General features: G+C 37.4%; 1 protein-coding gene across 1 annotated transcript in view; it reads right to left on the minus strand.

The window, feature by feature from the left end:
- The window catches only part of RFC1 (replication factor C subunit 1), a 76,153-nt gene that overhangs the window by 23,050 nt on the left and 28,604 nt on the right, over positions 1–24,499 (minus strand). The window contains exons 5-9 of the mRNA XM_043870708.1: positions 8,276–8,508; positions 7,284–7,361; positions 3,456–3,533; positions 2,240–2,327; positions 633–904 (exon numbers count right to left, since the gene is read on the minus strand). Of these exons, the coding sequence (XP_043726643.1) occupies positions 633–904; positions 2,240–2,327; positions 3,456–3,533; positions 7,284–7,361; positions 8,276–8,508 (749 nt within the window). The remainder of the gene's footprint in view (positions 1–632; positions 905–2,239; positions 2,328–3,455; positions 3,534–7,283; positions 7,362–8,275; positions 8,509–24,499) is intronic.

A 24,499-nucleotide genomic window follows, 5' to 3' on the forward strand; every position in this document is an offset into this window, starting at 1 on the left:
CATTCAGGACAAATCCAAATAAATTATTTTAATAATAATAGCCAAAATTTATGTAGCACGTATTATGTACCAGGCACTGTTCCCAACGGTTATACACATTATCTCACTGTATACTATTATTATGCCAATTTTACAAATGAAGAAACCGAAGCAGAGAGAAGTGACCAGGCCAAGGTCACATGCCTGCCTGGTGGCAGGACTAAGACCCAGAACTGGCTCCAGAGCCCATGTCCAGAGCCACAGTGTTATATTCCTTTTCTCTGGCCTTAGAGGACCTGAGTTCGAAATGACTCTGCCACGTACTCACCAGATGATCTTGGGAAAGCTACTTAAACCCTTTCAGCCTGTTTTATCATCTTCAAAAGTTGAATAATAAAAGTAAATATCTCTTGTGGTGAAGATTACATGACATATCACCTACAGTATCTGATACACATTAACCCTCAATACATACTGGCTTATTTAGCTCTATTGTTCATAATAACCTATATTCTGCAACAGCATCTTTAAATAAGAGAGTATCTTTAAGATACTATAATGCCTTATAAAGTTAGAGACAAAACTTGAAAACAAACCAGATCAACACACAGCACCCCCCCCTCCCCAATGATACCCTTTTCGAAAATGTCTACCTCTTTTTTAGCTGGAGAACTTTTGATTTTCTTAGGAGTTCTTGTCTCTTTTAACTCAATAACATTTTCTTTTCGTTTTGAGGCCACAGACTGTGTTTCTTTATTATAACTCTCTTCTTTTTTTTTCAAAAGTGCCAGCTTAGAACTGGCTTTTGGAGAAGTTTCCCCTGTTTTATGAACTGATGACCTGGAACGTTGCTGGGATTCTCTTGAACCTTCATACTTAGTTTGCTTCTTAGGGCTGAAGTTCTTTCTTTCATCTGAAAATTGCTCTGTTTTTATGAGGAAGAAAGAAAGGATTATAAATGTTGTTTTTGAAAAATGATACCCAATATCAAGATTATTTTTTCATTTTTCAACAGAATAATCTTAGTAGGACATAATGTCATATGGTGACTTCATAATTTTAGGTCTTAAGTTTATACAAAATATTTATTTAAAAAATATTTATTTTTAAAATTAAATATTTGTATATTACTTCTTTGTGTAACCATTTCAAAATAAGAGACCTGCCCTTTTAACTATAAATTATTAATTGAAATGAGATGGCAAACTACATGAGAACATGGACTTTATTCCACAGATAAACTTCAATGATCCAAAATTCACAGAGAAAAGTTACTAATTAGAATATCCTGTCACACAAAAGTTCTGTTTGTAATAAAGTCTGAAAGAATCCTGTGATTTCAAGACTAAAATTATATGAACAGATATATTAATACTTATAAGATTAAGCCCATCTATTAGCATCTAACCACACCAGCACATGGTTAGATATCAGGACCACTTAAAAAAAACTAAAACCTACAGACAACTAGCAGAAGGGCTTCAGATGACCTGGACGATGACGATTCAACTATACGAGCTTGAAACCTCTAGTCTTTTGTCTTCATGTATTGAAGTCCACACACTTGCACTACCACTTGGAAATTAACACGAAGCCAAACAACAATTACAGAGCAGACAGGCATTCTGTACCAGCTAACATCCACACAGTTTGCCAAGCATCTAAGTAGAACATGCTCCGGTACTCCTATGAAATAATGTCAACCTAAGAACACCAGGCAATTATTATACAGAGTGAAGGAAGTCAGAAAAAGAAAGACAAATACTGTATATTAACTGTACACAATCTAGAAGATGGTGCCAATGATCCCATGTACAAGGCAGCAAAGGAGACACAGACGCAGAGAAGAGACTTTCGGACTCAGTGGGAGGAGGCAAAGATGGGATGATTTGCGAGAACAGCACTGAAACATACATTACCGTGTGTAACACAGACAACCCGTGCGAGCGTGATGCATGAAGCCGGGCACCCAACCCGTCACCACGTGACAGGCACCCCGCACACAGGTGCCCTGCGACAATCTGGAGGGAGGGGGTGGGGGGTTCAGGATGGAGGAGACGCATGCACACCTATGGCCGATTTACACTGATGTATAGCAAACCATCAATGTTGTAAAGTAATCATCCTCCAATTAAAATAAATTAATTAAAAAAAAAAAGAATACCAGGCAATTATTGAACAAAATGTTTAAACAGAAGGTTACATGAAGTTTCTTCCATAAAGATAAATGTTCCAGCTTACTTTGTTCTGCTAGTTTTACCTTTATGAGGATATTTAGGTTTCTCTGCTTTACATAAATTCACTTGTACAGATGAAAACGTCTCTCTTTCTTCTGCGTCCTTTTCAGCCTAAGAAAATGTAAAAAGTGTCAAATGCGACAACAGGAAAACTTTTACCACAAAGTATGTTGTTAAAGTCAACCAAAGATTAAGGGTCATCTTCCAAAGTAGCAAAACAATGCAATAAATTTTCATTCATTCTTACACAAAATTTCTGGGGCAGATGAAACATGTTTAATTACTTTTAATTTTACAGATGAGGAAACAGATGAAAGAGTAAAAAAATACTCCTAAAAAAACTATCCCAGTTGTTCCCCACTGTGACTCTGAAAGTGAAAGCCTGTTTCTGCTGCTCTCATCTCAATTCGCAAACTGTTAGCATCAAGCAGTTAAAAACTAAAATCTAACCCAAAAGACTAACAACAATCCAAAGCGCAAAAGAAAAACAGAGTACTTTCTCAAAAGAGAAAAAAATGTCCATTCTCTCCACTGCTCTTCAAAACTCCATTTTACAGAAAGGTCACAATTGGGGTGTATGATGCAATATTTTCATTTTGAATGTCTTTAGATGAAATAATAAGTCTTTTCTAATGACAAAGTCTCCACCATTCCCTATACTGCCTTACATCTGCCTGCTGTAAAATCTCTTAAAACGGTCAGATTGATACTGACAATATTAACAGAGTATGATTCAACAGAAATAAGGCTAGTTTTCTGGAGATCAAGTGCTTAAAGAAAAAACTCTTGATGCTTTCAGAGATCCCAAAAAATACTCACTATTTGAGACGGTCCTAATATGGATCTTAAAGTTAGCTAGCTACAAACAGCAAATTATGCTTTTGAAAAGACAGTAATTAATATTATAGTTATTAAACTTTAGATTCCATTGGGATCTTTATTTATCAGTGTTATTCTCTGAACAAGAACATAAGACCCTCTTTCGGACAGACAGTAAGTCAAAGTTACAATTTGTTTTTTTTGTGAAGAAGGGTTCTGATTCACAGAACCTTCCTTCAGGAAGAATAAGTTTCTCAATGAGCTTCCCCAAAAACATTTTCGTTAACTGAAATAATTTTAAGCATCTCTCTAGAAGAGTTATTCATGGTTGTATCCCCAGAGCCCAGAATACAAAGGTCTGAAAGGAAACACTGATCTGTATTGCATATTCAGAGTGCGAACAGCCTGGTAAAACACTACCTTTTTGGTCTTGGGTTCTTCATCCAACATGGCCAACGTTCTAGCAAACTCTTCATCTTCATGCAGTTGTCTCTCCAGCTGCAAAAAGTGTCAACACAGTGAGTTGCTTTTTTTTCTTTTTATAAATAAAAAGCTTTAAAGTGTTCGGTTCGTGATACTTAAAAGAAACTGGAAAAACATTTTCTAGAAAGTAACTGACATTTTTTCACTTAGAAGTTAAGTATCACAGGTTTGTTTTGCTAAGTCAAATTAGACTGCAGAACATATACTGCCATTTTGCAGGCAAGATAGATGGATCTGAGGATAAAGATCCAAGTCTTTAGCTTTTTGTTAATGGTCCCAATGCAATACTTACAGATCTCTCATTTCTATTTATTCTAAACTCTAAGAAGGGCTCAGAAAAGAATCATTATCCTAACACTAAAAGCAATAGCCTGGGTGGGGGCACAAAGAACTGAATAAATCAAGAAAATCATATAGTTTCTTTGCACATGACACTAAGATACAAACTATAGCAACTACCACTAAAATCATCAAACTTCTATCTTCAATTACTAACTCAAGTGTATCTGTTCCTTTTTTTTTTAACTGAAGTATAGCAGACCTAATTTTATACTACTTTAAGGTACACAACACAGTAGTAACTTATCTGTTTTAACTTCTGAAAATTTAAGTCATTATACCAGAAGTTTTCCTAACATGCTAATAATATAACATACAGACACTCTAGTTACCTCGCTGTTATTTCCAAATATTACCTTTTTACTTTCAGCTAAACGGAACTCTTCCAGAAGAGAATGTGTGGAAACAAATTATATTTCTCATTATAAATTTATGCTCCCTGATAAAATGGCCTAATACAAAATGTTATTCAAACAAAGGAAAGGACCTCAAAACCAAACCAAAAGAAAAGATTTGCAAACTGGTATAAGCCCGTAAGAATTCAGTAACCAAGCCTCCTCTTATTTGTAAAATGAATTAACTCAAGCTACACAGAACTATAAGCAAGCCAGACAGACACACATCAGTATGCTCTCTGTTGCCTAGCATTTCTTTACCATAACTGAACTACACATCTAATTTCTAAAAAAAAAAAAAAAAATCTTCATTATATAAAGTTCCTCCAAACTCTAAACTTCCAGTGGTCCTGCAAGGATTTCTGGTTGAACTTTACATCATTTTTCTAAAATTTCACACTATGTAGTAGTACACTTCTAGTAAACGAGATCCTAGTTGTTTTAGAAGAAATTTAAATACTTCCATTAGGTTGGATGCATGAGACAAGTGCTCGGGGCTGGTGCACTGGGAAGATCCAGAGGGATGGGGTGGGGAGGGAGGCGGGAGGGGGGATCAGGATGGGGAACACATGTAAATCCATGGCTGATTCATGTCAAAGTATGGCAAAAACCACTACAATACTGTAAAGTAATTAGCCTCCAACTAATAAAGATAAATAAATAAAAAAAAAAAAAGAAATTCATTACTGGTAATTATGGTATTATGTGGTCAAAAGTCTTATATATTAATACAATGTTTATCATAGTGTTTAACATACTGACTTGCAAGTTAGATCTGGGCACACATTCACTAAATGAATAAACAAAAAGGTGAAAGTGAAGGGGAGGGGAGGAAAATAGAAGCTCTTAGAGGGACAGTTAAGAAGGACAGCGTCAGTCAGTGATTAACACCCTGAAAGTCCTTCACAGACTAATAAATTGCCCAAACGAGATTCTGAAAGAATGTGACGGCAACGGGAAAGCAGAGGATGGTTTGGAACGGACGGCTAAGCCTTCAGCACCCGGGACAGATAAGAAGTTCGGGCCCTAAAACTCACCCCACGGTTTTACCGAGGCCAGGCGTGCTCCCGAGTCACACGGACCCCTGTATGTAGCTTATAAAACTCAGTACAGACCGTAAGATGGAAAAAGATTTTGAAAACACAAACTATAGACTGCCAAACCAATAAAACGTGAACAGTCACATACACTGCAGAAGACTGGGACACTGTTCTCTCACAACTGCGATCAAGAGCCTCTTCCCTGCCAAGCACTAAAATAGGTGCGAATGGACAACAGCTGTGACATAAACATCCCTGGCAGGTAGAGTTTAAAGTCGCCATACAGGAAGACATTTAACTAGCAATTTAAGAAGACACTTAAATGTTAACAGTAGCTACAGGGGGTTCAGCAAAGTACACAGAAATTTCTAACATAGTTTAGGGAATATGAGAAAGCGACATTTAAGCTAATCAACAGGAAGAGGGTTCAAACAACAGGCACCAAGGTCTGGAGCCACTGACAGAGATGAACACTTGTCCTTGAAATAACCTTCTTCACTTGGCCTCCATAAAATACCAAGCTGTCCTGATTGCTCCACTTCCCTAGACACTTTGGTAAATCTCCGCTCGATCCGCCTCGTCTCCCTGACCTCTCATTGTTAACAGGGCCCCAGAGCTCAATTCTGACACGTCTTTCCTGTTTACATTCTCTCCATGATCTCATCTAGTTACACTGGTTTTAATACCATTCAAATGCTACTGATCCCAAATAAGTATCTTGAGCTTAGACCTCTCCCCTGAGCTCCAGATTCCTCTACCAACTACCCACTCTGCATCTCCATCTGGAAGCCTATTAGGCATTTCTGAGCAAAACAGATTTCTTAACTTCCCTGTGCCAATGTTCCAGTCTTAATAAATGATAACACCATTCACCTAGCTGCTCAAGTTAAAAAACATGGAGTTATCTTTGAATCTTCTCTTTCCCTCAGACCTTACATTCAATCTATCAGCAACAACTTGAAGGTTCTATCTTCAAAAAGCACATACAGATTATGACCACGTCTCACCACCTCTTCCATTACCACCACCCTGGTACAAGCCAACATTGTTTCTCACCCTCCCCCGCCAACAGTCTCCAAACTGATCTGATTTTGCCCCACCATGGTTTATTACCTTCATAACAGCCAGAATAATTTTCTTTTAAGTTCCATCAAGTCACGTCATTTCTCTATTCAGTACTCCAATGGCTTCTCATCTCAGAGACTAAAATCCAGACTCCTTTCCATCCCAAGTCCTTCTGGTAGGTACCAAAGACCAGTCACGACTTAACAAGATTTGCTGCTATTTCTTTCAAAGTCATCAAGCTCAAACATTTCTACCTCAGGAGGCTTGCACCTGCTTTTCTCTCTGTTTAGAGGAAATCTTCCTCCAAGTGGAGGGAAGCTTACCACTTAATTTTATGCCCCAATGTCACTTCCTAAGAGGGGTTTCCTAATGTCTGAGTTAAATAACCCCACTGATTACCCCAAAAGTATCTATCCCTTTTCTTGTCCTCACAGCATTTTTAATGACCTGATATTATTTTTTTTTAACTGCAGTAGCCTTAACACCTAGAAGCGTGACACTGTAAGTGCTCAGTAAACACTTATTAAATGAATATTACAGGTTTATTACAAAGAGTGCTCTGAATGAAGGTAGATCTAGGGGTCACTAACAATATGCACACTACCTACTTAAGGCCACAGAAGTAGATGAGATTGTCCATAATGAAAAGAAAAGAGATATGACCAAGTTAAATTATTTAACTTATACTAAAGGAAGCTTCCATTCAAAGAAATCTAATAATAAATCTTTAAACAATTATCCTCTGCTCTCATCATTTATCTTTTATATAAACTTAGGTTTTCATATAATTTTAGATTTTAACTTATTTTACACATAACTCTTAGAATGAGGCTCAATTCAAAATAAGACTATGCTAACTGCCTGAGTAGACTAAATAGTAAGCGACAACTCCAATGATTACGATTATCTAATGAAAATGCCAGTACCTCTGCATCTTCATCGAGCTGTAATTGCTTGGCGATGGCTTCATCATTTAATCTGGAATCATCTGCATTTTGTGAAGGCTATATTTCAAAGAAAATCAAGCAAGAATAGCATAAACCTTAAGTTCAAAGTAAGGTGCTTTTTCTTAAACGTAGATGAATAAATATTGGGTTGACCAACAAGTTCGTTTGGGTTTTCTGTAAAACCGTATGGAAAAACCCAAATGAACTTTTTGGCTAACCCAATACACCAATGAGAGATAAATATAGTTCAACGCAGCATCAGCCAAAAAATTATGTTCACAGCTACTCCATGATCACATTCAATTCCCTAATGAGCAAATATCCTACAGACAGATGATTCTCACTTATTCTATTGAAATATTCAAAAGAAATATCCCCAAAATCCTATCTAGTGTCTTGACTTCAGAAATAGCCCAGAACATTGGCAAACCAATAGTGAGAGAAATTACACTGTCTTATGGAGGCAATAATGAAATCAACACACACACACACACACACATGTGCCAGGTTTCCACTCAGAGAACTACTTTCATTTATTTATCTGCATTTCTGTTTCCTAAGTGTCTGAAAAAAATGAATCCAACCATCAGCCTGAAAGGTCAAACATATAGAATGGGTGGGCTCTATTCGAAGTTACGTATTCATGACCTCATTTGGGAACAATTGTCCAGTTTTGTCTAGCTGAGGTTAACGGTAAAATTAGTTTACATTATGAGTATTTAAACACTAAGAATTACAATTTATTCTTATGATTTAAATGATCTTTTCCCACCTTCAAATATTAGAAGCTTCAATGTGTGCTATGCCAATTTCTTCATGCTCCAAAACAGCAGCCACACATTTTACCCATAGGAAAATTATTTTCATCAATAAAATGTTGATCTATTTATAAAATTCACATTTCACCTCTTATTAACAACAGCGAATGGGTACAAATCCTGAACATTCTTGCCTGCATGGAGAACACTCACCTCTTTTCTTCTGCTTGCCACCATCTTCTTGTCTGATCTTTGGATGCTTCCAGTTCCAAAATAATCCAGCACTGATGTGGGGGTAAGTTTTATTGGTGACAAAGGCTTATTCTTGGTCTTAGTGTTTTCCTCATTCTTTTTCATGTTTGATGCTCCAAGATAACTATTTGTAGATCCTCCATTTTCTTTTGATTTAGAGGCTGTCTTCTTACACACAAAGTCATCATCTTCATCTTAAACGAAACATAACCAAATGTGGTTTGATAAAACATCAATTCTAACTACAAAAACAACCATTTCCACCAACTTTCTAAAAAATATACACATGCTATGGGATGCTAATGACTTTTTTTTCTTCCTATCTCCTAAATTCAACAGTTACCCTCACATTTACCAGTGCTAGGTCTGTAATACACCATATCCCCCAGCGACTACCCAGAGTACATAAACATGTATATTTACTCACATAATCAACAAATATTTACTGAGTGTCCATTATGTGCAAGGCACTGATGATACAGGAGTGAATAAGACAGACAAAATTTCATGCAATTATCCTTCAGTTAAAAATAAATAATTTTTTTTAAAAAGACAAAATTTCTGCCCCTATAGAGCTTGGAGCCTAGAAGAGGAAATAGATACAGATATAAACAAACATAAGCCGTCAAGTTATAAGTGCTATGAAGAAAAGTAAAACAGAATGAAAGATTGAGAGTGGATGAGGGGTTCTCTTTTAGATAGGGTAGTATAATATAAACAATCCGATTTCGGTAGTGACCATCTGATGATGTCCACGTGTAACGTCGTCTCTCATGTTGTTGGAAGAGAGTGTCTGCTATGAACAGTGCGTTCTCTTGGCAAAATTCTGCTAACCTTTGCCCTCCTTCATTCTGCACTCCAAGGCCAAACTTGACTGTTACCCAGGTATCTCTTGACTTCCTACTTTTGTATTCCAGTCCCTTATGATGAAAAGGACAACTTTTTCTGGTGTTAGTTCTAGGAGGTGTTGTCAGTCTTTACAGAACTGTTCAACTTTTAACTTCTTCAGCATTAGTGGCTGGGGCATACACTTGGATTATTGTGATGCTGAATGGTTTGACCTGGAACTGAGATCATTCTGTCTTTTGAGATTGCACCCAAGTACTGCATTTTGGACTCCTCTGTTGACTATGAGGACTACTCCATTTTTTCTAAGGGATTCTGGCCCACAGTAGTAGATACAATGGTCATCTGAATTAAATTTGCCGATTCCTATCCATTTTTAGTTCACTGATTCCTAAAATGTCAATGTTCACTCTTGCCATCTCCTGCTTGACCACGTCCAATTCATGGACCTAACATTCCAGGTTCCTATGCAATACAGAGAATTTTCAGCAGAGTTGTGAGTAATCCAAGTTAAGTCACGTCCTTTGGATTACACAAAGTGAATGCAGGGAGCCCATTTAGGAAGCTGTTCTGCACAGTTACAGAGGAAATGCTGAGGCCTTGGATGAGGGCGGTAGCTGCTGAGGTGATAAGAAGCTGACTACAGCTGTACTTGGAAGGTGGCACACCTAGCAATATCTAACCACTGAAGACTTGAAACACTTTGCTGTCTTACAGTTTATGTTTCTAAAATGTTTTCATTGAACATCTGGCTTTAAAAGTCTTTCTAAGCATGCGTGACAATACCTAACTAGAGACCCCAAAAATGCACCTCAAAAGGACCTCAGTAAACTTTTTCGTTTGATTCAGTGATTCACAAGATAAAAGGCTTTTCGCTTTGACCTAATTAAAAAAAAAAAAAAGGAATCCAATGAAAAGAAAAATCTAAAAGGCAGTCTCCAGGTCACTCTGGAGGAGTGAGGCTTCACTCAGTAAGTTTGTTATTCAAGGCCACCTACGAATGAGCCTTGCTTCCTCTCTAGTCCTCATTCAACCACTAGAAATTTGCTAAGGGAGTTAGGTGCTGCCATCTCAAACATAAAAAGTACCTAAGATATATAAAAATCAAAAGGGATTTAGTCTTATTCTCTATTTATTTATATTAAAATGAAACTACAAACAGCAATGCATAAATAACTCTTAAAGGTTTCTGAGTACTAAACATAAAAAGTAATCCACTATATAAAGCAAAAATATAACAGACATCTCAGAGAATGCCCATTCAGCTCGCTACAAGTCCACTTTCCCTAAGGACTTACACCCCACTCCACATCCCAATGGCCTCCTGTAACTACAGATATATTTACTAGATGGTTCCATATTCCATAGGGCTTCCCAGGTGGCGCTAGTGGTAAAGAATCTGCCTGCCAATGCAGGAGAATACCAGACTCGGGTTGAATTCCCGGTTGGGAAGATCCCCTGGAGGAAGGCATGGCAACCCACTCCAGTATTCTTGCCTGGAGAATCCCACGGACAGAGGAGCCTGGCGGGCTACAGTCCATGGGGTCACAAAGAGTCAGACACGACTAAGGCAGCTTAGCACACATGCACATATTCCAGGCCATCACAAACTGAACAAGGAATGGGCATTTGAACAAGTGGGCCCAATCTTACCCTTAATCGTTTTGCTCAACTCATGTGTTTAAGGTGCTAAAGGTTTATTCTTACATTAAATAAGACTCAACAATGACCTTCTAATAAATTCCGTTTTGCTCACAACAAGCTAGGTTCTTCTTAACCTGCAACCAAAGATGTTAATTAAAACATAGTTGTTTTACTTAGCTTCAACTATAGCCAATCTACCTTCAAGATTAAATTAAAAATTCATATCAATCCTTCTAAGCACATGCAAGGTTTGATACACTTGCCGGAGCTCAGTTTAACCATGTGTTGACAAGAGTCAACAGACTAAATCCAGTCTCTCATAGATCTGTTCTCCCTACTTGACAATCAGTCCTTCACTTTCCCTGCCATCTTATTCAGATGGTTCTGCAAAGTCTAGGTGACATTATACCCATTCCACATAGGTAAAACAGTCATGCAAATCACCCACAGCAGTCCTAGTAACCACAGAGAACATAATCTGAAACTTCTCTCCTAAGATAACAACAAAATGAATTGTTATAGGAACCCAAACAATTTTTTTTTATAATTTATTGTCAGTTTTAAATCCCTACACTCAGTTAAGGTATAGCACAGGCAAACTATCAGTGTTCAGCAACTATTCTACCTTAGTAGCCAAAACAAACTACACAAAACGCCCTTAAAAGAAGATTCAAAACAAAATTGCTGATATCTGGCTTTAATAAAAATAAGAAAACAACAAACCCGGAAGCTCCTAGGTATGGACACCAATGTATCTCCTTAGGCCGTAAGTGCAAAGTTAAAACCATAGCTAGTATGTATAAGACTGCCAATCATATCTGACAGCTTATTAAATTTTATAATTTTTACTTGGTTTAAGTTCAACAACTGTACTTTTGGGGAGGAAGGACTCCTTTAATGGAGAAAAATACACTGTATTTACGAAATGACAGTCCTCTACTAGTTTTTCCCTCACTTTAAAAATGTCAAAGGCAGTAGCATTTAATTTCCACTACATCCACCCATGCGTACAAGCAGTATGACAGAAAATCCTAGAACTGAATGGATCAAGTCAACCACTATGTTTTTCTGTTACAGTTCTTCCCCCTTCACTCAAGACCTTCATTTGTATACAAAATATTATAACTGTCCTTAAGGAACTGATTCAGACGAGATCAACCACTGCTACCTCAAAAAGGAACAATGGTATTAGAGATATTTGCAATCCCTAGCTTAACCCTTTCTCTAGCAATCTCATAAATATTCACAGGTAACAGACTAGTATGAAATTTAGTGAGATCAAGAATTTTTAAGACTATCAGATTAAAAAGATTGTTGGCAAGGGTATAGGGAAATGGGACCTTCGTATATGCAAAAGGATTTTCTGGTATTTAAAAACAGTAAACGTTAAAAAACCTTTATGGGGGCGCAAACCTGCAATATATATCAAAATCTCAACTATGCATACCCATTAGTCGAACCCAGCAATTCCACCTCTAACTAATTAGTCTAAAAACAAAACAGACTTCCCTAGGGAGCCAGTGGTTCAGATGCCACACTTTCACTGCAGGGGCCGTGGGTTCAATTCCGGTTAGGGAACTCAGATCCCACATGCTGCAGCCAAAAAACAAACAAACAAAAAACATGCACACAAAGATGTATGCACAAAAATGCTTGTCATGGCACTTGTCCATTCAAAAGTAGAAAGAATAGACTGCAAGAGGGTAAGAAAAGATGAAAAAAAACTAAGGGACTGGAACTTCCCTGGTCCAGTGGTTAAGAATCCACCTGCCAATGCAAGGGAGATGGGTCTGATCACGGGCCAGGGAAGATTCCCCATGCCGAAGAGCAACTAAGTCTACGTGCTGCAACTTCTGAGCCCGTGCTCTGCCACAAGAGAAGCCGCCACAACAAGCGGCCCACACATCACAACTAGAGAGAAGCCAGTGCTCACCGCAACCAGAAAAAGCTTGTGCAGCAACAAAGCCCCAGGGCAGCCAAAAATAATAACTAAATAAAGGACAAATACAGTTGAGGCAACAAAGACAGCCTCAACCATGAAGTGGCACCAAAGACAGAGGTAAGTGAACACTGTTTATAAAGTGGGAAAACAAATTACCAGAATATCTACTATTATAAATTCAATCCTGTAATGGATTCTATGCTCCAATAGAAAATTACAATGCATATACATATTTACTGAATCAAGATATGCTTATGTTTAAGTGATAAAAGAGACATAACAAGATGTTTAATGATATATCTAAATCTACTCATTTATGCTTTTAAATTCATGTTCAAAGATCTGAAAAGAATAAAATGTTAGCAACTTTTATTTCTAGATAGGGGATTATGGGTGGTTTTAATTTCTTTCATCGCATGTTTTTCATCTTTATATTACATTTGTCTTTCTTTTTAACCTACATCTAATATTTACAACAAATAGACCATCTCCTAGAAACTCTGTCCCTTTGGCTTTCTGAGACACAAAAGTTCGGCTTCAGCTTCTCTCTCCATTTTTCTTTGCTACTTCTTTCATTACTTATTAACATCTCTGCTTATTCTGTCACTAGCTTCAGGGACTCCATGGTATCTTTCTATCTAATATATGATATAATAAAAATTTACAATAGCTATCATTATTGGGCATTCAACTTCATGCCAGCTACTCTATCACATTCTTTAGAATGCATTACCTTTAGTCAACGAGTTTTCTTATTCGATACATGGACTCCACATGTATTGAATGTGTTTTCCACATTCCTGGCAAACACAGACTGGGCTTAAACACTTTCAAAACAGAGCAGTGTAACTCAACGCAGCCCCTCTTTCTTTAGTGAATAGCACTACTGTACTCTTTAGGAAAGTTCTTCCTTATATTAAGCCAAAATATTTCCCTGTGAATTCTACCTGTTTTCCTTTTTTCACATTCAGCATTTGAAGACTGCTCTCATTCTCTTCTTTAGCTCCTCTTCCCTACAAACAGTAAAACAGTTTCAAATGACCCATCATGTGAGTTACTGGGAAGATTAGATTTTTAAAAATCAAACTGCCCAGTATAGCAGCTCATCATGCTATAATAAACATTCAATAAATAATAAAGCGGTATTCTCTGGTAAAAACAATACTGAGCCAGAAATCCAGAAAACTAAAATTCTAACCTGACCTCAACTCATTTTAATTAACTATCTGAGACTCACTATCCTCCTCTGCAAAATGCTGGACCAGACAAACTCTTCAGATTTTTGTTCTATAATTCTGAGAATCTGTGGATGGTCACATACATTTTGTAGCTTTCATCCTCAGTACTGGTGAGAATGTGCTAAGTATGTACTAATATAAACACTAACTGTGAAAGTGTAAACTAGCACAACTTTGCTAGAAAGCAATTTGGCAAAGAAGTTTATAACATTTAGCACAGTAATTCTTAGAGATAATCAGAGGTGCTGACAAATATTTATATACAAATATATTCATCACACTATTGAGAACATAAAAATGTAAGCAACAAAAAGTATTTAAAACTGGAAGGACTATATAAACTGTGATCTAATCATATAATGAAAGAGAAAGTGTTAGCTGCTCAGTCTGCGACCCCATGGGCTGTAGTTTGCTTGCCAGGCTCCTCTGTCTGTGGAATTATCTAGGTAAAAATACCATTCCCTTCTCCAGGGGATCTTCCCAACGCAGGGATCAAACTCGGGTCTCCTGGATTGCAGGCAAATTTTTTTATGTCTGATGCACCGGGGAAGCCCAGTCATATAATAGATTCACGCAAAACCAAAAATGTATCACTTTGTTCTTTTAAGTTAGCCTTAAATATCATTCCTAAAATAGAGTTTCTTTTCACAGCCTTCTCTACTAGAGATCTCTTTACAATGGTGGAGGGTAATAGAGTTCTTCTCTGAAATTTTGGCTTAGAATACATGGATTTAAAATTAAAAACATCTTCAAGCTATAGATTCCAAAAATATTTTATACCTAAACACAAACATAATTTTATAAACATTTTCATAAATACTGAGTAAAATGTAATTTTCAAGAAAAAATTAATATTCTGCATGAAATATCAAGTATGTTTTCATTATACTAAGAAGAAACTGTATCAAAGTTCCTTTTTCTCTACTAACCACACACACAGAAAAAAATGGTTCTTCAGGCCCCTGGAAAGCAGGAGCAATTCTAGTGAAACACAGTTATGCAAGAAGAAAAAACAAATTAATGTTTGATTTAATACTTATTTAGTGCCTTGTGATTTGTGCACTTCTCCACAGTCTTTATAGTTATGCAGGGAGAACTGAACACCAAAACGTAAATTCATGATCCTGTGCTTCTTAGAGAGGATTTCATCAGGTGAATACTGAGAAAGTCACAGGCGTGTCTGAGAGCATCCTGTCACTTGCCTTGATAACACCAGAAACCCTGAACAAAGCAGCATCCCTGCTCTACGTGTGACTTCTGAGCGAGCCGTCCTAACGTCCCTTTGTGCTCACATGCTCAGTTGTGTCCAGCTCTTTGCGACCCATGGACTGTAGCCCACCAGGCTCCTCCGCCCGTGGGATTTTCCAGGCAAGAGTACTGAAGTGGAGTGCCATTTCCTACTCCAGGGGATCTTCCCGATCCAGGGATCGACCTTGCACCTCTTCTGTCTCCTCATTGGCAGGTGGATTCTTTTCCACCAGCGCCACCTGGGAAGCCCCTAAAACTCTTCTGGCCCTGCTGCTGCTAAGTCATTTCAGTCGTGTCCAACTCTGTGCGACCCCACAGACAGCTGCCCACCAGGCACCCCTGTCCCTGGGATTCTCCAGGCAAGAACACTGGAGTGGGTTGCATTTCCTTCTCCAATGCATGCATGCATGCTAAGTCGCTTCAGTCATGTCCGATTCTGTGCGACCCCACGGACTTCAGCCCACCGGGCTCCTCCTAGATATTTCAAAAGCCATATAAAAATATTATGAAGTTCTAGAAGGCAAAAAAGGCCAGGGATTAGAACAATGCAACTACTGCTTGACAAAGACCATCACTTAACAGGTGTTATGACCAACCTCACGTAAAATAAGTATTTTACAATTCTACACAGTGTATAGGGATGAAACATGCCAAATAAAGCTATGGTTGTTTTCCTTTTTTAACATTTATTCTTGTTTTCTAATGAACCTAAATTTGTTCTGCCTTGTCAGAAGCCAAAGGCAAAATTGTGTTCTCTTCTTCCCAGAAACTTGTAATAAAGTAGTGATAAATAGATCTATGTCAAACTTCTGTGACCTACTTGAAAATTTGGCAATTGAACACTCAGAATCTCCCCCCAGGATATTTGACTCCTTATAAACAAACACCATTTATTTTTATTTATATACAACAAACCTCAAACATGGTAACAGTCACCACATAAACTAGCATTATCCAACACACAGCAGAGGAACTGCCTGGAAAAGAAGATTGCTTTGCCACTCTGAGTTAGATACATTCATTTATTTAAAAGGGTAAAAAATGAAAGAGCAAGAAAATAATGCGCAGCTCTCTAAAAAAAATCTAATTCTGATGTTCCTACTGCTCAGAGTTTGGGATTCTGATTTTTTTCCTTCAGTGTGAAACACACAGAAACCAAATTAATGGAGACCATGCTAGAGAATCTGGTTACAGAGATTTAAAATAATTTATTTTGCAACAAGTCAAAAGCTAAAAAGGGACTCTGAGTCTTTAGAGCCTTTTTCTACTAAGTTCTTTTTTAATACCTCCGTGAGTCAAAACTCCCAACTGTAATTTTGGTTATAGACAAACAGAAAGGTTCATGCATATTTCAAATCTTCAATAAATATCTGTCAATTAAGTGGATAGAAGAGAAATTACACATACCATCTCTGCAAAACTTATGGAGTGTGAGAATCAGATATTCTGTGGTGAATCAGATAGCTTTCAGTATAATGAAATAAAACTGAGACTGACCATCTTTAATCCATAAATTAAAGATATCATGATTCTTTACTAACAAATCCTCTTACAATCAAATGGAGTCAGTTATATTTTAAGAATAAAAATATTTAATAATCCATGAGGTATACAGTGAGGTATGTAAGCAATGATATTTACCATTAAGAGATAAAAGCACCGACTCGGGCTGTGATGTTATCTACCAGAGTCCCCACCACAGCGGGAGTAACCGTCCATGGAAAGTCACAGCTGGTTTCAGTTATGAAGAAAGCGCAACCCAGGAGAAGAATGTGAAATACTCTGCTACTTACTCGCCCCCTTCCTCCCTCTCCTCTGCATCTCTCAGGAAAAGAAAGAGGAGGTTTGGAGTTAGGGGAGAGAAGCCTTGGACAACTGGCCACAGGCACATTTTCCAGAGCTTCTAAGGCATGAAACCAGTTATAGAAGGAAACCTGACTGACCAGAAGCATTGAGGGAGGGGTTCAGCAATGCAATTCCCCACTTCCACTCACATTCCCAGTCCCTGCACGTGAGAGAATGTGACAAGTGTGGTTTCGGTGTAACAACTAAGCATAAATCACCTGTATATTGTTTTATTAGTACTTACTGACATTTTCATAGCATAATCCTACTTAGCATTTTGGAATACGATCCTGTGTCGCTCATAGTTTCACAAGCGCCTGACAACAAAATACATGTCACTATAACAAACAACAGTCTGTTCATCTTCAGAGATGCTTCAGACAAATAACCATTCCAGATACTCTGGTGCTTCACTGTTCAGTATGACCTTTTAAATTCTCCCTCTGCATATGCCACTAAATTCTTTTAGGTCAAATACTGAAAGAGGAATGAAGGGCAAAGTAGGCAAAAAATTTTTAAGAAAGCATCTAGCTCTTATAATGATGCTTTAGTCAAAATAAATCTGTGAATAAAAATTGCTGAAGGGTATCAGTGACCTTTGAATCATGACATAAAATGGAAGAAGTCTCTAAAGATTAAAGAGAAGAAGTAGAGTCCTAATTTCAAAACGAGAAAGGCAAATCCCCAACTACAATAGAACCAGAAAGGTTTGGTGACAATTCTATGCATTAATACCAAGAACAGGTCAAAAAGAGTGTTTACAGATGGCCAAGAGGCACATGCGGGCTTTCCTGGTGGCTCAGTGGTAAAGAATCCATCTGCGGACGGAGGAGATGCAGGTTCAATTCCTGGATTGGGAAGACCCCCTGGAGAAGCAAATGGCAGCCCACCATAGTATTCTTGCCTGGGAAATCCCATGGACAGAGGAGCCTGGCAGGCTACACTCCACGGGGTCACAAAGGAGTTGGACACAACTTAGCAACTAAAACAACAGGCACGTGAAAAGACGCTCAACACTGTAAATTACTACAAAAATGCAAATCAAAACTACAATGAGGTATCACCTCACACCAGTCAGAATGGCTGTCACTAAAAAGTCCACAAGTAACAAATCCTGGAGAGGGGTGGAGAAAAGGGGATGCTTGTACACTGTGGTGGGAATGTGAGCTGCTGCAGCCAGTATGGAAAACAGTACTGGGGTTACTCAAAAAACTAAAGCGCCAGAACTACCACATGACCCAGCAATCTCACTCCTGGGCACATATCCAGACAAGATTATAATTCAAAAAGATACGTGCACACCCCCGTCCCCGCCCAGTGCTCAAAGCAGCACTGCACAACAGCCAGATGCATGGATGAAGGAGATGTGGTGAATGTGTGCGGCGGAACACTGCTCGGCCTTGACAAAGAGTAAAACACCGTCGGCGGCGGCCATGTGGCCGCAGCTACAGATCACCAGCCAAGTGAAGTCAGAGAGAAAAAGACAAACACTGTACGATACAACCTACAAGTAGAATCTAAAATATGACACAAATGAACTTACCTACAGGAGAGAAACAGACTTACAGAGAATACATCTGCGGTTGCCAAAGGGGACAGAGGTGGAGAAGGGCTCCAGTGGGGGTGAGAGGTGAGCGGGCGCAAACTGTGATACACAGAGTGGATAAAGAACAAGGTCCGACGGTGGAGCACAGGGAACTATAATCAATATACCGTGATGGGAAAAATATGAGAAAGAATGTACATATACGTGTAACTGAATTACTTTGCTGCACAGCAGAAATTAACACAACACTGCAGATCAGCCATACTTCAATAAAAAACTAAAACAAAAAAAGTATTTAATAGAAGCAGAGGATTCACTGACATTAAACTACACTGGCCTAAGCCATCCTTTATTCCTTGAGTTATAGGACTAGTAGATGAGAATACCAGAAACAGGGATGTCTGGATTTCAACAAAGAATCTACCAAAATTGTCTTCTGATAGGCCATGGCAGGGTTTTTAACCTCTGCATCACTGACATTTTGAGCCAAATAATTCTTTGTTGTAGGGGGTTTGAGCACTGTAGGATGTTTAATAACATCTCTGGCCTCTACCAACTGGATGCTACAGGATCCACCAGATGTGATGACCAAAACTAGCACTCCAGATATGCCAAAGTTCCCCTGGGAGGAAAAATCACCCTTGATTAAGAAGTACTAATTTATGGCAAGATGGAGAAATACAAGATAAGTAACAGTGGTTTCTGAAATTCCTAAGTAATTGAACAGCTATTCAAAAAAAACTGAAAAGCTGTATCCAGGGTGCTGATATGGATCATGTCCATTTTGAAAAAGGTGTGTGTGTGTGTGTGTGTGTGTGTGTGTGTGTGTGTGCACGCTCAGTCACTCAGTAATGTCCAACTCTTTGGGACCCATGGACTACAGCCCGCCAGGCTCCTCTATCCATGGAATTCTCCAGGTAAGATTACTAGAGACGGTTGCCATTTCCTACTCCAGGGGATCTTCTTGAGCCAGGGATCGAACCTGTATCTTCTGCATCTCCTGCATTTTACTAATGATCCAGAAAAATGTACATAGATAGGTTCATCAACTTGGAAGATATGAAATTAGATGATATGAAAATTTTTAAAAAAGTGGATGGGGACATCCAAAGAACTACAGAATTCATCCACAGTGAAGGTTTGTGAAATGGTTTGAAAGTTGATTCTTTGAAAGTAAGTTTTCCTAAGGTAAGTCAGCCCTAAATATAAGGTAGTTTTAAAGATCAATGAGACAGATAGGAAATACAAGCCATATAATAATGTTATTCTGTTCATGAAGTCTGTAAAAAAACTGCTTTGAAAAAAATTTACAATACCATATGACACAAAACATATGTTAACACTATTATAGTCAAACTCCCCCTGCCTTTCACTGTGGACACAGGGATTTCAAGTAGAGTAAGAGATTCCCACACAGATGATACTGTAATTAAGAAAATAAAAGGTATAATACAATACTAAGTAGGAGTAATCTAGTTTAAGTAAATCTATGAAAGTTTACAAATTCAATCTCTCCCCCAGGAAATGCTTCCTAAACCTCCAAAATAAAAGCCATTTCTCTCATGCCCAAATATCCTTGGAAGATATTTCTATCACTGTTAATTGTTTCCTTATGTTACAATTTTTAGTATTTAAAAAAGATAACCTGATAGTTTATAAGCCCTTGAAAATAGGACTTTCTCTTATCTATTTCATAGACTGTCCAGTACACTGTTGGGCATACATGGTAAACCATCACATTTGTTAAATAAATAAATCAGTGAGAATTTAATATTTTTAAAATATTTATTTGGCTGCCCAGGTACTAGGATATACGGGATCTTTAGGTACAGCATGCGAACTCTTAGTTGCAACATGTGGGATCTAGTTCACAGCTCAGGAATCAAACCCCGGGCCCCTGCATTGTGAGTGTGGAGTCTTAGCCACTGGACCACCAGAGGAGTCCAAAGAATTTAATATTGTTCAATGAAAGTATTCAAATTTATAATTTTAAAAACAGATGACAGAATCAGAATACAAAAGCCTGGAATCCAAGATACAAAAGCCTGGAATCAAGATAAAAGTCAAGAGCTTCAGAAAAAAATCTAATAAGAATAAATGTAAAGTTCCTTTTCTGGACCTGAGAATCAAACAGTAGAAGCCCCATTCTATTCTTCATAATATAGGTGGATGAACTACATTCTTAAAAACGAATACCACTGAATCTCAAGAAACACTATTTTTTTTTTTTAAATTTTATTGATTTGGCTGCACTAGGTCTGAGCATGTGGACCTAAATCCAGACCAGGGATCAAACCCAGGCCTCCTACATTAGGAGCACAAAGTTTTAGCCCCTGGACCACCAAGGAAGTCCTACTACTCTCTCTTAAGTGATCATATTCTTCATCGTGAACTGCCCACTTACTGATAGTTAAATATGTTCTATTACAATGAAGCATATTCATATGCTTTTATGAATATCCAACAAGGATATTCATATAATAATCCAATATCCAAAATAAGAGTATGAGAAAAATTAAATGCATACTATTAAATTATATGCAAAAGTTTAAAAGAATGAGATACGGTTCTTTCTGTATTGAAAGAAAGAGAGGCTGGGGCAGGTGGGGAGGGAAGGAGGAGAGAAAAGGCGATAAGAAAGGAGGAAGGGAGGGAGACATTAAGTTATGAAAAACCAAGCTAGAAATGTTACAAGATGCCGCTCTCAAATAAATACATGTGTGTATATACGTACATATATATATATATTTTATCTGTCCACTGGTGCTCAGACAGTAAAGCGTCTGCCTGCAATGAGGGAGACCTTTGTTCAATCCCTGGGTGGGAAAGATCCCCTCAAGAAGGAAATGGCAACCCACTCCCGTATTCTTTCCTGGAAAATCCCACAGACAGAGGAACATAGGGGGCTATGGTCCATAGGGTCGCAAAGAGTCAGACACGACTGAGCGACTTCACTTTCTTTCTTTCATATTATATAGTTTAAATTTATAGAGCTATGTAAGGCAAAAGGGATGAAGGAATGGAATATTTTTTATTTGAATTAATTATTTTTCAGTGAGAATGTGTTACTTAGATATTTTTAAATAATATTAATATAAATACTCATCCTCCAAAACCTAAACTTAGTTTCTTTTATAGTCTTAGTGCACAAATCAATATTTGTTTTTGAACAAATATAATGAAAGAAATATAATTCTTAAGTTCCCTCTCACTTCAAAGAATTCTGTCTCAGTCATGCTGGGTTTCCCTGAAAAGTCTAAGAGAAGGTCTCTATCCTATATAAAATCCATTTCCATTTATCCAGTACACAAAGCTATAGGTCACTAAAAATTAGCACATACATCTCCAGTAATATTTCCTACTGCTACTTCCCCAAGTCACGGATACTTCCTGGTAAACCTGGAGAACACCACATTCCCAATTTCTTCCCACTTAATGTTCCCCAAATAATTATAACTTTAAGAGCACTCTGCCTCTGGAATTACATGTTCACTAAAAATTACCAGTCATAACAACCCACAGAATGGGAGAAAATATTCGCAAACAAAGAAACCAACAAAGGATTAAATCTCCAAAATATACAAACAGTTCATGAAGTTCAACATTAAAAAAAAAAAAAAAAAAACCCAAACCCAAAAAAAAAAAAAAAGGGCAGATCTAAATAGACATTTTTCCGAAAAAGACTAAATGGCTAAAAATTATATGAAAACATGTTCAACATCACTAATTATTAGAGAAATACAAATCAAACCTACAATATAACAAGATATCACCTCACACAGGTCAGAATGGCCGTTAACAGTAAGTCTACAAATAACAAATGCTGGAGAGAGTGTAGAGAAAAGGGACGTCTTCTCCACTGTTGCTAGGAACGTAAAGTGATACAAAAAAACTAAGTATAGAACTACTATGTGATTCAGCAATCCCACTCCTGGGCATATACCCAGAGAAAGTCTTAATTCCAACAGGGACAAGCACCTCAATATTCACTGTAGTACTATTTACAAAAGCTGAGACGTGGAAGCACCTAAACGTCCACCAGCAGAGGAGTAGATAAAGAATGTGTGGTACATATATACAATGGAATATTACTCGGTCAGGAAAAAGAATGAAATAATGCCACTTGCAGCAACATGGGTGAACCTAGAAACTGTCACACTGAATGAAGTATGTCAGAGAAAAACAAATATCATGATATTGCATATATGTGGAACCTAAAAAAAAAAAAGAAGAAATGAACTTATTTACAAAACATAAAGAGTCACAGATAGAGAAAACAAACTTATGGTCACTAAGGAAGGGGGGATAAACTGGAAGATTGGCACTGACATATACATACTACTATATATAAAACAGATAACAAATAAGGACCTATCGTATAGCACAAGGAACTCTACTCAATACTCTGTAATAACCTATATGGCAGAAGAATCTAGGAAACAGTAGATATAAGTGTATGCATATGCATAACTGATTCACTTTGCAGTACACCTATAACTAATACAACATTGCAAATCAACTGTACTTCAATAAAAAAATTTATTTTTTTTTTAAATTACCAGTCATAAACAATTCTCAAGACAGGGAAAACTCTCACTATTTTCAAACAAACACCCACAGCTCCTGATGAAACTGCATAATAAAAGGTCACCTTTTGCCAAACAAAACTCAAGGTCTCTCACTTCATTAAACAGCTAAAGTAAATATATTTACCCAGTACTTTGGATTTTTACCAACCTTCAAAAACATCCCACTACAGTCAACAGTTGCTATGAAGATATGTATAATATAAAGAATTTTTTCCCTTTCCTGTAATCTGGGAAACTAATGTAGTTAAAGTACTTTAAAAATCAGTGAGTAATAGAAGATAAGTTTAGTCAAACAAAGTGATGATGAAAAGTATGTCATGGAGTTAAATGATAAGCCTAAAGACCTGTATAATAATATAGCCTAAAGACTCATATAATAGTACAAACAAAAGCACCTGAAGTAGGTTAAGTAGGTTATTTTCCAAAGTAATGTTATTTCCTAAATATATTTCTCCTTGTTTATACAGCACTATGCAACAGAAATAAAATGTGACCCACATTTTAAAAAGTAGAAAGAATAAATAAAAAGTAGAAAGGAACAGATGAAATTAATAATATATTTCATCTATTCAAAAATATTCAGATGATTTCAACATGTAATAGATGCTAAAAAAAATTATTAATAAGATAATTTATCTTTTTTTAAAGTCTTTGAAATCCATTCTTCACACACACCAACCTTCCCACTTGGGCTAATCACATCTCAGCTGCCCCACAGGCACAGGCAGTGGCTCCTATTTTGGTCGAAGAGCATCTATAACATAAGTGGGTCAGACACCATTTCTAAATTTCTAAAGCACAGTTATATAGTCAAAAGAAGCCCTAAATACCTAAGCAAAAGCAAATGTCTTTAGCATAATCTTTAAAACAGATGTAGGTAAACAAGTCAAAATATGAGAATAACGGTTAACACTTACTAAACATTTCATATGTACCAGACCCTACTTTAAGCACTTGTCAAGCGTTATCTCCTTTGACCAAGCACAAAAGCCGCTGATGCTGGCACTAGTGACGCCCTCATGTTACAGACGAGGGAATTAGGACACAGGGGAGGTAAAGGAAGGTTTAACCCGGGCAGCAGGAGGGTTAACTCCAGAGCTCATGCTCTTAATCACTATACATGCTACACTGTAAGGGAAAAAAAGTTGATTTATAAAAGATAAAATATGGAATAGTAAAGCAAAATCATTTCTTTAGGAATTAATAGGTTATTAAAACTGAGTCACATAATTCTTCCTCACAAGCTCCAAACTCCAAAAAGAATAAAATAAAAAAAAATTTTAAGTT

Source organism: Cervus elaphus, chromosome 17 (assembly GCF_910594005.1).
Source record: "Cervus elaphus chromosome 17, mCerEla1.1, whole genome shotgun sequence".
In the NCBI taxonomy this organism is placed as follows: Eukaryota; Metazoa; Chordata; class Mammalia; order Artiodactyla; family Cervidae; genus Cervus; species Cervus elaphus.